The sequence below is a fragment of the Vanessa cardui genome, chromosome 13 (genome assembly GCF_905220365.1).
Source record: "Vanessa cardui chromosome 13, ilVanCard2.1, whole genome shotgun sequence".
NCBI classification, from domain to species: domain Eukaryota; kingdom Metazoa; phylum Arthropoda; class Insecta; order Lepidoptera; family Nymphalidae; genus Vanessa; species Vanessa cardui.
In genome coordinates this window covers 12342069-12354939 of record NC_061135.1, presented here as the reverse complement: position 1 = coordinate 12354939, position 12871 = coordinate 12342069, and the positions used below count along the sequence as shown (strand labels likewise).

Here is a 12871-nt window from a genome sequence, read left to right as displayed (position 1 = left end):
TGAAGACCCTTTTCTTACTCCGACAGAATAGTGAAACTGTAATGAGCGTTGAAGTGTTACACCTAAGTGTACTAGATCACATTCGCCAAATATCTGGATTCGAAAGCGCAATAGACAAATACGTTTAAAAAAAAGTTAACATCATTTGTTAGTCTTTGTTCCAAGGTAAAAATATTTGGTATCGGCGCAACGCATCTTGCGAGAAAGAGGATTTGGCCTATCACGGCCGACTACCCACTTGATGATAATTCTTTATACGGCTTTTATGACACCGACGGCCTTAGATTAAAGTGCATGTATTCAACTTTTTCGGAGTCATTGGCGCATAATTGGTCCGTGTTGTGCAGATATGTTTAAATCTACAAAAACATTAATAATTTCCTGTAAAAGAACTTCATTACTCATAAAGAACCTTACAGTTCACTTTACATTGAGCAATACATATAACTTAGTTAACGTAGATTCTGTGGCAGAACATATCCACATTGCCCCAAAAAAGATAAATAAAATAAATAAGAAATGACAAAATAATGTTTATTTTTTTAAATATGTATAATGTACATAATATTTACTAATTTTATTCATATATATTTTCGCTTATAGACACTTTTAGTTTAATGTTGTCTTAAATTTTCGCGATTATTACACATTTAAATAAAACTAATTATAACGGATGAATCGCGTGTTCGTGGTCACGGGTAGTCTACCCGTGACCACGAACACTGCAAAGTGCTCGAAACGTCGGGATGTTTAAAAATAATTAATATACGCGATTCATCCGTTATAATTAGTTTCACTTTTAGTTTAACTTGGAAATCAATGTCATGAATTGTCTGCCGGTCTGTTACGCTTTGACGTCTAAACCAATGTTGATGTAAATTGGTGCGAAGTGATCTTAGACCTCAAACTAATCTTTTTACCCATAATAGGGTTAAAGTTATGGATATGAGGTTTTATGTTTATGAGGATTTTTTGTCTCGAAGATAATCCCACTCGGCCGTATTCGTGGATTCAACTGTTTTTTTATGCTATTAGTTGGCGGACGAGCATATGGGCCACCTGGTGGTCAGTGGTCACCACCGCTCATAGACGGTTATACATAGTTATACTGCCTCACTCATCCTTCAAACCGCAACACAACAATACCAAGTACTGTAGTTTGGTGGTAGAATATCTGATGAGTGAGTGGTACCTACCCGGACTGATTTGCACAAAACACTCCCACCAAGTAGTATTTAGTTAACCTTACTGTCAATTTAATATTAATTTCTATCTTAATTCCTTTATAAGTATTGGAAAATTTGGCACAAAATATTCCGATTGCTATGATATTGTTTTTAATTCTTAACCTTTTATAAATGGTTGCATTTTATATTGTATTATTATTGGTAGTATTTTTTTGTCTCCTCTGTTACCTTTCTGGTGGTGTGGGGTTAAAGAAACAATATTAGGTTATAAAATTTTTAATGCACAGTAACATAATATTATAAACAACCAATTACTTAATTTACTAGTTACTTATGTTACTTCTTACAATGACTATTATATAAAATTATGCCAGCTAGACTCAGCGTGGGTCACTTGGGATAAAAGGCAAGCTTGAAAATTCAATGTTTACTAATCCAAAATATAAGGTTGAAAATTAGGCGCCACTGACGAATAAATTAGTTGATGTGGTTTGAAAGAATACACCGTTCGCCAGACCGGTGTAAACAAAATTTATGATATAATTAAAAGGGGGTACATCACCAAAGTTTCCAGCTACACGTGGATACCGACAACGGCTTAGGGAACAGGCCTGCCGTCCTTGGAGTTGCACCAGCTGCTATCTGGGCACACTCAACCAGGAACCTGGAGCCGTTCACTCTTAATATTTCCATTCAAGAAGTCCACGTGGTGGGTAAATCCGATTAAAAAAAAAAACCTCCTGTAATACGAAATATACAGGTTCAATAAGTTAAGCAAATAAGCAAATGATAAATACCTTTAACGAGAGATGTAAGCACGAATTTACCTTCTGGAGGTTCAAAGTCCTGCTTACACAAATTGACGATCTCAACTCCGGAGAACCATTTCAAAGGGTCACTGGAAACCACAATTTACACATGACTACGACTTTTCGAATTGTAAACCAATGCATTTAATTAAAAACAAGAATTAAAGACTTACAATTTCTTACGAGTCGGTAAACATGATATAAAGTTCTGTCAAACTTCAAAACTTCATTGTTAATAAAAATTCGATATATTCAGTATATCGAATTAGAAGTTTGGATTCGGTGTGAAGCCGATAGTTCCAAAATTCAAAAAGAACGAAATCGAAAGTTCACGAACCTTTGAAAGGTTAGCGAGTGTGACCAGTATCACTACCAAAATACCCTTAATGAAAAAGGAATTATATCCATAATTAAATCAGGGAAATAATTATGGAATAATTATTAAAATTAAGAAAAGCCAAATATGAGGCAAAGTAAATTTATCATAACTAGACTCCGACACCTACATCGAAGAACTAACCTTTAAACTGGAAGACAGCTATTAAATTAATCTGAAACGATGTAAAATGAGCTCTAATCAAATTCAGCAAACGAATTAGATGATTAAAATCTTATTTTAATAATTGTTTTAATGCACCTTTAAAATAAATGTAATTTATTTTATTAATTAAAGTTATAGAAAATGCCAAGTTGAAGCGTTATACTAGCAACACCGACATAAATTAAGTGGGAAATAGGTCAATGGCACGGAATTTAGCGAATTGACACTTTTTTGACGTTTTATATAATTATAAAAAAAGTTAAAATTATGAAAATAATTTTTAATGTAACACCTCTTTTGTATAATAGAAGTAGAAAAAAAAAGTTGTGTTAGGTTAAAAGTAAATACTGTCCTATTCCATGCCGTGATAACTTTTAATTGAAACAACACATAGCTATAAATATAATTACCTTTATTTTAAAACCTATAAATGGTGTATGTTTTGTAAATTGTCCTTATAAATAAATAAATAGCATAATACCTCCTATATCTTGAGGAGATATATACGACCTTCGTGGTCGAGTGGTGTGTACACCGGTTTTCATGGGTACGCAACTCTGAGGTCCCGGGTTCGATTCCCGACCAAGTCGATGTAGCTTACCATTAGTTTTCTATGTTGTCTTGGGTCTGGGTGTTTGTGGTACCGTCGTTACATTTGATTTCCATAACACAAGTGCTTCAGCTACTTACATACGGATCAGAGTAATGTATGTGATGTTGTCTCATATTTATTATTTTATTTATTTATATGTAATTGACGTTCGTTGTTTTAAAGGCATGACTCCTCTACTGGCGGCATCCGTAACCGGTCACACGCACATAGTGGAACACCTCATCAACGCTGAACACGGTCTGGTTTCGAGGCAGCAACGCATCGATGCTTTGGAGTTGTTGGGCGCGACCTACGTCGACAAGAGACGCGACATGGTCGGCGCTCTCGCCCTGTGGAAACGCGCGATGGATGACAGGTAGGTGACCATTTATTTTTTGACTCGAAACGGGACACTGATTTATTGCAGTCAATTTAAAGATAGCCAAGAAAAAAATATCCTATATAAAGTCATTCATTAAGAATATATCAGTTACAATGATGTTCTAGTTAACAGATATGTAATTAACGCGCAAAAAGTGAAGTTTAGAAAACGTCCCAATTGGGACGTTTGCCTTTAGTCGTTTACATCATAATTATGTAGTAATACGTTTTGCGTAATTAAAACATCTAGTTATCCCTTTTACTTATTGTTTTTATCAAGCTGTCCTTTTTACTTGTAACGAAATGTAAAATAAACTGTCCCCGGCGCGGCACACTTTTTTCTGTTGTTTAGTATGAGTATAACATGTATGTTTATTAGAATATCATTGATCAGTTAGGTCAAAAGTTACAAATTATTAGAGGTATACGGTATACAACACTCGCACACCGCTCGCGTTCGACTAAGCTGCTCAGCTACACATATTTTCACGCGGCTTCAGAAAACGGGACAATTTCCTGTCCCAGAGTTCATCTCATGGACACCGGAACTCGTAATCTTAATAAAAAATTAAATTAAAAAGTTTGTTGTTGTTGCTGTTTTTGTTTGTTCTTTTTTATTTTACTTACTAATTAATATTCTTTGTTTCTTAATTAATTTTTTTTCTAATAATTTTATTTAATTACTATTTTTTTTTGTGATGTACAAGTCATAACCTTTCATTTGATACCCCAATTGAGCATATTTGCAGACGTTCGGTTTTTCTTCCTCACTTTAACCCTCCATAACTTTTAAACTATGTGTAAAAATACATTGCTAAAGAAGGCATATTATTCAATCCACTTTTTATACAGATGTATAAAAAGTGTTTTTTAATGGTATAGGTTGGCGGACGAGCATATGGGCCACCTGATGGTAAGTGGTCACCATCAACCATAGACAATGACGCTGTAAGAAATATTAACTATTCCTTACATCGTCAATGTGCCACCAACCTTGGGAACTAAGATGTTACGTCCCTTGTGCCTGTAGTTACACTGGCTCACTTACCCTTCAGACCGGAGCACAACAATACTGAGTACTGTTATTTGGCGGTAGAATAACTGATGAGTGGGTGGTACCTACTCAGACGGGCTAGCACAAAGCCCATCCACATCATCAGTGTGGACAAACCATATATATTGTCAGATTATACAATAGCCGTATCACCAAATAATATATGTATGTTTTTTAAATTACAGATTTCCATCAGACGACAGTGAACCCATACACAAGCCAAAAGACATTCCTCGAATAGAGGCGTATGACTACGCGGTGGAACCGAGCAACGCGCAACAACTAGAAGAACTGCTAGCCGACCCGGACGCCATGAGGATGCAAGCCCTCGTCATCAGAGAAAGGATATTAGGTATTCGAATATGGCACATAATATCGGAGTTAGTTTTTTTATATTCATACATTTTTGGAGTCATGACCATTCGCTCCAAAAAGTTTTGTTTGAGTATCGGGTTGGTAGAAACGTTTTAAATTGAGACATGAACTTCATATTTTACTTCCCCGTTAAAAACGAGATGAATATTAAGAAGTTAAGCACATAAAAAATCTATCATATATCACATAACTTATCTGGGTTTGAATCTGCATCCATAGGTTGAAGTGGATGTGCTCTAACCGCTGGGCTATATCGGCTTGAACGAGAGGCGAGTACTGATATATAAATCATATATTGGGAATCCATTTGAGACACTCGTAATAAGGGTTCCTGTGAGTCCGGCTCTAGACAACAATGCCAGTTGTTTGTCAGTCTTCCTCCTATAGCCATTCTCATTCAACTCTTCTAACAACAAATTTTCGTAGTAGCGCTCATTGGACTGATAGCACTGATAGCACTGATATGTTGTGTGGTCGCAGGGCCGGCGCACCCCGACACGTCGTACTACGTGCGCTACCGCGGCGCCGTGTACGCGGACGCGGGTCGCTTCGCGCGCTGCCGCCAGCTGTGGCACCACGCGCTCGACATGCAGCGCGCCGTGCTGCCGCCGCTGTCGCCGCTCACGCAGTCCTCCCTCTACAGCTTCGCCGAGCTCTTCTCCTACATGCTGGCCGAGCGCGCGCGCCCGCCGCTCAGAGGTACACACGCACACGTACACGCACGCACACACGCTCTCCTACACGCACACACGCACGCACACACGCTCACGTACACACACGTTCACACGCACACGTACACGCACGCACACACGCACACGTACACGCACGCACACACGACGACCTAACTGGCCAGCAGACCTATTTCAAATCATTTTTCTGTTGTTTTGTCAAGTTAACACACATTTCGGTACCAAATAGCAATCACAAATGTATTTTTTTTTTTTAAATAGGCAATTAGACTGTCAAATTATATTCGAAATGATAATAAGTAGAGTCTACAAAGACTTTCTCATAAAATAATGTGGATGGTAGTTTCATGATCGGATGACTAGGATTTTTGTAACTACGCCAGTAAGAGCTATCTAATCGACAGCTTTAGATATGAAATGGTTTGAGAGGTATGTTTGTATTAATACGTGAAGCAATAATTGATTGAGTAGTATGGCATTTGGCACGGTTACAATTAATTAGTTCATATGGAGAAAATTGCAGGAAGTTAATATTTTCATACAATATTCTTTAAAAGTATTACGCACACTACCATGTGTTTGATACACACACAAACTAATAGACAGTCAGACAGACAGAATTACTTTCACACCACCAACCTTGGAAACTAAGTTATTACGTCCGTTGTGCCTGTAGTTACTTTACACTCACCGTTCAAGCCGCAACAGAATAAACGAAGTATTGCATATTGGTGTTAGAATATATGATGAGTGGGTGATCCCTACCCAGATGGGCTAGCGCAAAGCCATACCAGCTAGTGAATTATTCTAGGCATAATAACTGAATAGAAGCCATTACTTTTTTGTCAACTCTCGATTACTTAAAATATTTTGTTAACCGTACTTTATCAAATGAACACATTTACTCTCAATAAAATATTTGTGACCGACTCATTAATTTATGTTTGAAGTAAGTGAACACAGGCTTTGTGTGTGCTGGTCTGGGTAGGTTACTAACCACACATCAGATGTTCTACCGCCAAACAACTGTACTTAGTATGTTTGTGTTCCGGTTTGAAGGGTAAGTGAACCAGTGTAACTGACGGCACAAGGGAATTATCGCCTTAGTTCCCAAGGTTGGCGACGCATTGCCGATGTAAGAAATGGTTAATATTTCTAAGAGCGCTGTTGTCTATGGCCGGTGGTGACCACTTACCATCAGGTAGCCCATATGCTCGTCCGCCAACCAATAGCATAAAAAAAATTGTAATTGAATATCTTTTTCAGGTCGCATAGTTCCACCAGTGACGTTCGAAGACATAGACCCAGTATTTAGGAAAGCATTGTCAGAAATCGAGAGAGGGATGGCCTTGCTCGAGTCGAAACTTAGTATCGACAGAGAGAACACGTTGACGACGCTGCAGCGGGTGCTCGTCATCTCGCTGCATTTGGCGTCATTGATGGCGAAACTACTCGAGGAACCGGAGTGCACGGAGGAAGTTTCCAAGATGATCCACAAGGCTGTCTACTCACTCGTCAAGTTAGATATTAAGGTTAGCTGTGAATTACAAGAACGGTTTTGTGAGAATTAAAAAAAAACGTTTCGTATTCGCCAGAATGAATAGCTAACTGTTATGTGCACAAACTCTATTGATGAATGAATTGATGAATGAATGCGACACGACCGAATGTAGTTCAGGCCGCGTATTTCCTTTCCCGTGTACTATAGGGGGCAGCACTGCCTTGAAACAAGCACGGGTTTGTTGCGCTAATTCCCTTCCCAGCGTTGTGAATTCCACACACATATACCTAATCGCTCACGGGTTTGCAACGCAAACTGTTCTTGTAAACACGTGCTTAAGGCAACAAATGGAACTTGAAGTGTACTCGGAGATAGTATACTTCGAGTTCCATTCATCGCCTTGAACACGTGCACACGTATCAAGTACTGCCTCGTATCGTAAACGGGGAAGGAAACACGGGCCCAGGCCTAGGGCCGAAAGCATGGCATATGTTTCCGCTCACCTGCTCACCGGCGCAGGTGCGGCAGGGGCGCTCGGCGCTGCACGCGGCGTGCTCGGCGGAGGGCGGGCGCGCGCGCGGCGCGTGGGGCGACGCCGCGTGCCCCGCGCTCGTCGCGCTCATGCTGCGCCTGGGCGCCGACACGCACGCGCGCGACGCCGACGGGAACACGCCGCTGCACCTCATCTGCAAGGTACCACACTCTCGTCGCGCACGTCCGACCCAGTCTACTAGGCTATTTGACTCGTTTTTAAACTTCCTTTTATGTTAATAAGAAGAGGTTAATCCTGTTATTTTTTTTTAATTTTAGCACATTTTGCATATCAAATTCGATATTTAAGTAGTGCGCGAAAACAGTACTTGACAATATGGCGCTGCAATGGGGTCGGTGACGTCACTCGCCTGTATTGAAATTTGTGCCCGATATAATCGCGTGTGACGTCATCACAAGCCCGGCCGATCAGGGCGTGAGGGGTCACGTGACAAACGTTTAAAAATGCATTCATTTTTATGGACTTTTGAATAGATTCATTATTATTTTCAACTTTCGTTAGTAAATAAATATTTTTAAACTCATCTTATTTGCTTGATACTTTATTTTTCGCAATGTCAAATAGCCTATTACTGAGACGAGAGATAGTAACTTTGACTTCGTCGTGTAACCATGAAAACCTGTGTACACATTATTACTATAATGGCTGGCTACTGTAATGGCTGCTGACCATACCCTACATAACCAATGACAGTTCAGATCGAGTCAAATTTAGTTATCTAATTGGGCAATGATACAGACAATGAATGTTTATTACTGAAACGGATCTTTTAATTACTTAAATTTGCTTTTTTATAGATAGACCTACATATATATTTGCATACATATAGGACAGAACCGTATGTTCTTTTTTCCATTAGATTTTAACTACATTAGTATTCTCAAACAAATGATTACTTGCATTATTCAAATTGCTAGTGTACTCGAGGTATGCCTACTGAGACCACCGCTCATCCTCAACGCCAGACGTACAGAACGTGAATATCTAAAGATACTGATGTGGATGCTCTAGATTATCGTTCGTTAAATATGCAAGCGTTAAACCACCATATCCTTCCTGGGATGTCCTAAAAGACCTCGACTCAGGACGTAATAAATGGGACCAGAATATCTTAAAGACGTTTTCATCACGTTGTACAACTAGGGGATAATTGTAAATGTTATTATTCCATTCCAGCTGAACCCGTGCCCCGGGGAAGTGGTACGAGAACTCCTCTCCTACGGTGCGCACATCGACACTGTGAACTACGAAGGGGAGACTCCCGAGGAAATCCTCAAAGCGACCCAACAGAGCCTCGCCGCCATAGTGAATCCTTTGAAATTCACGACATTAAAATGCCTCGCAGCGCGCACCGTGAAGAACTATAGACTACCTTACAGACATGTCGTGCCACAGTGTTTGCATTCGACTATCATCACTCATTGAAATTACTCTGTGTTACGTCTACTCTGTGCATCGCGTTGCATTATTGCGTCGAGTTGAAACTTTCGTCACTTAGTGTCCAGCCGTCTATGTCAAAGGACTCGTCTCGAGACGTGTTCTGAACGCCATTCATATAGACTTTATCGATAGATGCTTAGGAGGATTGTATGTCGAATAATAAAATTTATTTTTTCACCAGACTTATCTATTAGATTGGACACTCGTTTTTATAGTGAATCCGCGTAGTTGACGTTCACTCGTATTATGCCGTCGCAAGTTTTAGGTATAGGCGGCCATTTGATGTTACTATTTGAATTAAGAACCGCTTGACAGCTGTCAGACTGACGGATCTCATAACTGTCTGTGACGTGTAGTTTTTATCTGCATTAGGCATAAACGGTTTGATTTTAAAAATCTTTTTTAACGTTTAATTTGAATTTGGAATCTTAAAAATGCTATATTGAATACTTCAGTTGTACATGGTCTTTTAATAAATGTAAAGAATATTCTGTTTTGTTGACATTTAGGAATTCAGCCTTCGGACCACAAAAGTAGCCTTCTTGTAGTACCTCGCTTCTTTGCTCATGTCAGGCAGCAAAATTAGTTTGTTATTTTTTCTTAGCTTGGTCTGTGTGGTGAACAAAAGCCATTAATGTTCTTTTAAAATAGTTTCTATATGTATGTATTTATGAGACAGATATTATACAAAATATTAAAGGAAATTTGTTATGTGACTTTTAATTAAACGAGGTATCATGGAATGGTATAATATATATGTAAAAAATATTTCATTTTAATATAATATATTATCTATATTTTGTACAATACATTGAGGCAGCTAAAAAGTGTATAATAATTATAGTATAAATAATAAATAAACAATTCAGTTCAAAAATATCTTTATGAAAGATTGTAGTTTGGGCTATAGCAATAAATAATTGAGCCTTTTTGATATATTTTACTGCTTGTGTGGCATTAATTAGTTTAAAATCATGTCGAATTTATTATGATACCGTTGATTGTTTAAATTCAACTTTCACAAACGTCAGAATATTTCAAAATTTATTCATGTGAAAAATTTTACATTTTCAAATAATTATCTTATATAAAAAAATTCTAATGATATTTCCCTTATATCTTCGTTTAATGAAAGAATATTATTAAAATTAAGTCACAATAGAAAAAATAAATAGAGATATATATTGAATGTTCTATAAATTAATATTTTATTATGTGCGTTTAAATTTACCTGTATATATAATGTATGTAAACATATATAGTAATTATGTATGAATATTTATTTAAGTATTCTCAAAAGTGTCACTGGTATCAAATGATCGCATATTAAGCTACAGTTTGTGGAACATTGATCAAAGACAGATTAAATAAAGTTACTTTAATCTGAATCTTCATAGTTCTGTAGCTAAGATATATCGAGATCGAATTGATTTTCCCAAGCTATTAAAAATGAATTAAGAAAATTTAGGACAAAAATGCATTAAATTTTGAACGAATTTTGTGCTATTATAATTTATGAAATATCCAATAAATGTCTTACACGGAAACCAAAATAAAACGTCCTAAGTATTAAAATTAGCAAATGTCTTAATAATTATATGCCTTAATGTTTAATCGACATTGAAAAGAAAGAAGGTTCTATGGTTCGACTATGTATATTTTTTATAATATATATGATCAATATCTCTGTCAAATCTTTTTGCATCTAAAGTGATATAAATTTTATCATCATTATTATTGTCAATACTGTGTTATAACTCATGATGTTCACCTTTCTCTTTGAGGAAATTCAATAATGTTATTTGATAGGATTATTGACATATTCTTAGATTTCAAACAAAACACCTGAATAAATGTAAAAATTTCAATAAAATGTGTTAAATTTGTAACCGAAAAGAACGTAATTTTCCACTATCTAGTAGAATTTCTGTGATGGTAATGCAAATATCCATTGGTCCAGTACAGCGTGTCAAGGAGATGGCATAAAGTTTTTTTATTTAAGATTTTATCATTTATAATAATAGCATGGTATTAACTAGTCTTTTATTTAGGGCAAACGTGATATATTTTTTTAAACCAATTAATCTTCAACGCGTGTTACTCTGTACCACAGAGTAAAAAGAACACTCTGCCTGTTACACAGTACATAAGTTTGGTGTGTTTAAATTGCATTTTAATTTACATGTATTTGCGTGTGAAATATATTATATATTTTTTCAACTGTTGTATGCTTATGTACGGTGTGAGTGGAGAAATTTCTTGGAGAAATTTTATCACTGTAAAAACGTAGTATTTAAGTAGGTAGATTATAAAAAAAACTAAAGGATAAATTACTGTGTATATTATGACAAAATGGATTATCAGAACTGAATTATAACAACAAAAATGTTTAGTATAGTTTTGTAATTATCAAAAGCAGTTTGTTGATGTGCGTATTGTCTCATAGTATATTTTGAATTGGTAGTACTGCGTGATTATGTACTAGTTATTTTTGAAATTAAATAAATTGCTTAACAATTTTCGTTTTTTTAATGTTTATACCGTAAATGTGAATCTTTCCATAGATCTATATAAATAATAAAATTGGAGTGTCTGTTTGTAATATTAAAATAGCCCTCTTTTACTCAATGCATATGTATCTACACACGGTAGTAAATTAAAGTTACAGCCTGTAAATTTTCCCACTGCTGGGCTAATGGCCTCCTCTCCCTTTTGAGGAAAAGGTTTGGAACCTATTTCGCCACGCTGTTCCAATGCAGGTTGGTGGAATTCATATGTGGTAGAATTTCTTTGGAAATGGACACACACAGGTTCCTTCACGATGTTTTCCTTCACCGCCGAGCCCGAGATGAATTATAGACACAAATTAAGCACATATAAGTGGTGCTTCCTTGGTTTAAACCCGAAATCATCGATTAAGATGCACGTGTTCTAACCACTGGACCATCTCGGCTCTGATCATCGACTCAGCTCATCTATACACATATACAAAAAATAACATTTTTTACAATTTTTGTCGTTCTGTCTGTCTGTTTGTTCCGGCTTATCTCCGGATCGGCTGGACCGATGGCACGATTTGACGGGACTTTCACTGGCAGATAACTGATATAACAGGGAGTAACTTAGGCTACATTTATATCAAGGTCGCGGGCACAGCTTGTTAACAATTAAATAATGCATATATATAGATGTATGATGCATATTGGTCTGTCTGTGGTGAGTCTAAGGTAATGTATGCAATCATTACCGCTAGATGGCAATGCAAGTATCGTCCAGGAGTAAATATAAACAACTTTGACTGGATTGATATGACACTGGTCGGTATTTTGAAATATGGTATATTTAAAGTTGTCTTAAATTTTCGCGATTATTAAATATTTAGGATTTTAATAGCGTATATTAATTATTTTGGACATCCCGACGTTTCGAGCACTTTACAGCTTTCGTGGTCACGGGCAGACAACGGGATGTCCTAAATATAGTATATTTTTTTGATTCCTAAAAACTGTTTTAAATGTCATCGAAGTGGCTATCGGAACTCGAATAAAAAATTGAAGTTGGTACTTATACAAAAAAAACTCATAAAGGGAGAATTATTTTTAGTATGAATCTTTTGGAATAAAAAATTCAGATTTGTCTATCTTTACTAACACTGACATTGAAATACTGTATTGAAATACAGATTTATAATAGACGCGATTTGAGACATTCGTACATTTTTTAGTCAGAAATAGCATTTGAATGGTTTA

The 12871-nt window shown here is 36.7% G+C and overlaps 1 protein-coding gene across 3 annotated transcripts in view; it reads left to right on the top strand.

The window, feature by feature from the left end:
- The window catches only part of LOC124534837 (protein fem-1 homolog CG6966), a 97481-nt gene extending 85840 nt beyond the window's left edge, over positions 1-11641 (top strand). For all 3 annotated transcript variants that reach the window (XM_047110865.1, XM_047110866.1, XM_047110864.1), the window contains 6 exons: positions 3313-3505; positions 4750-4916; positions 5420-5638; positions 6895-7160; positions 7649-7822; positions 8859-11641. In XM_047110865.1, coding sequence (XP_046966821.1) covers positions 3313-3505; positions 4750-4916; positions 5420-5638; positions 6895-7160; positions 7649-7822; positions 8859-9107 — 1268 coding nt within the window. In that variant the 3' untranslated portion in view covers positions 9108-11641. The remainder of the gene's footprint in view (positions 1-3312; positions 3506-4749; positions 4917-5419; positions 5639-6894; positions 7161-7648; positions 7823-8858) is intronic.
- Positions 11642-12871: the final 1230 nt, after the last annotated feature.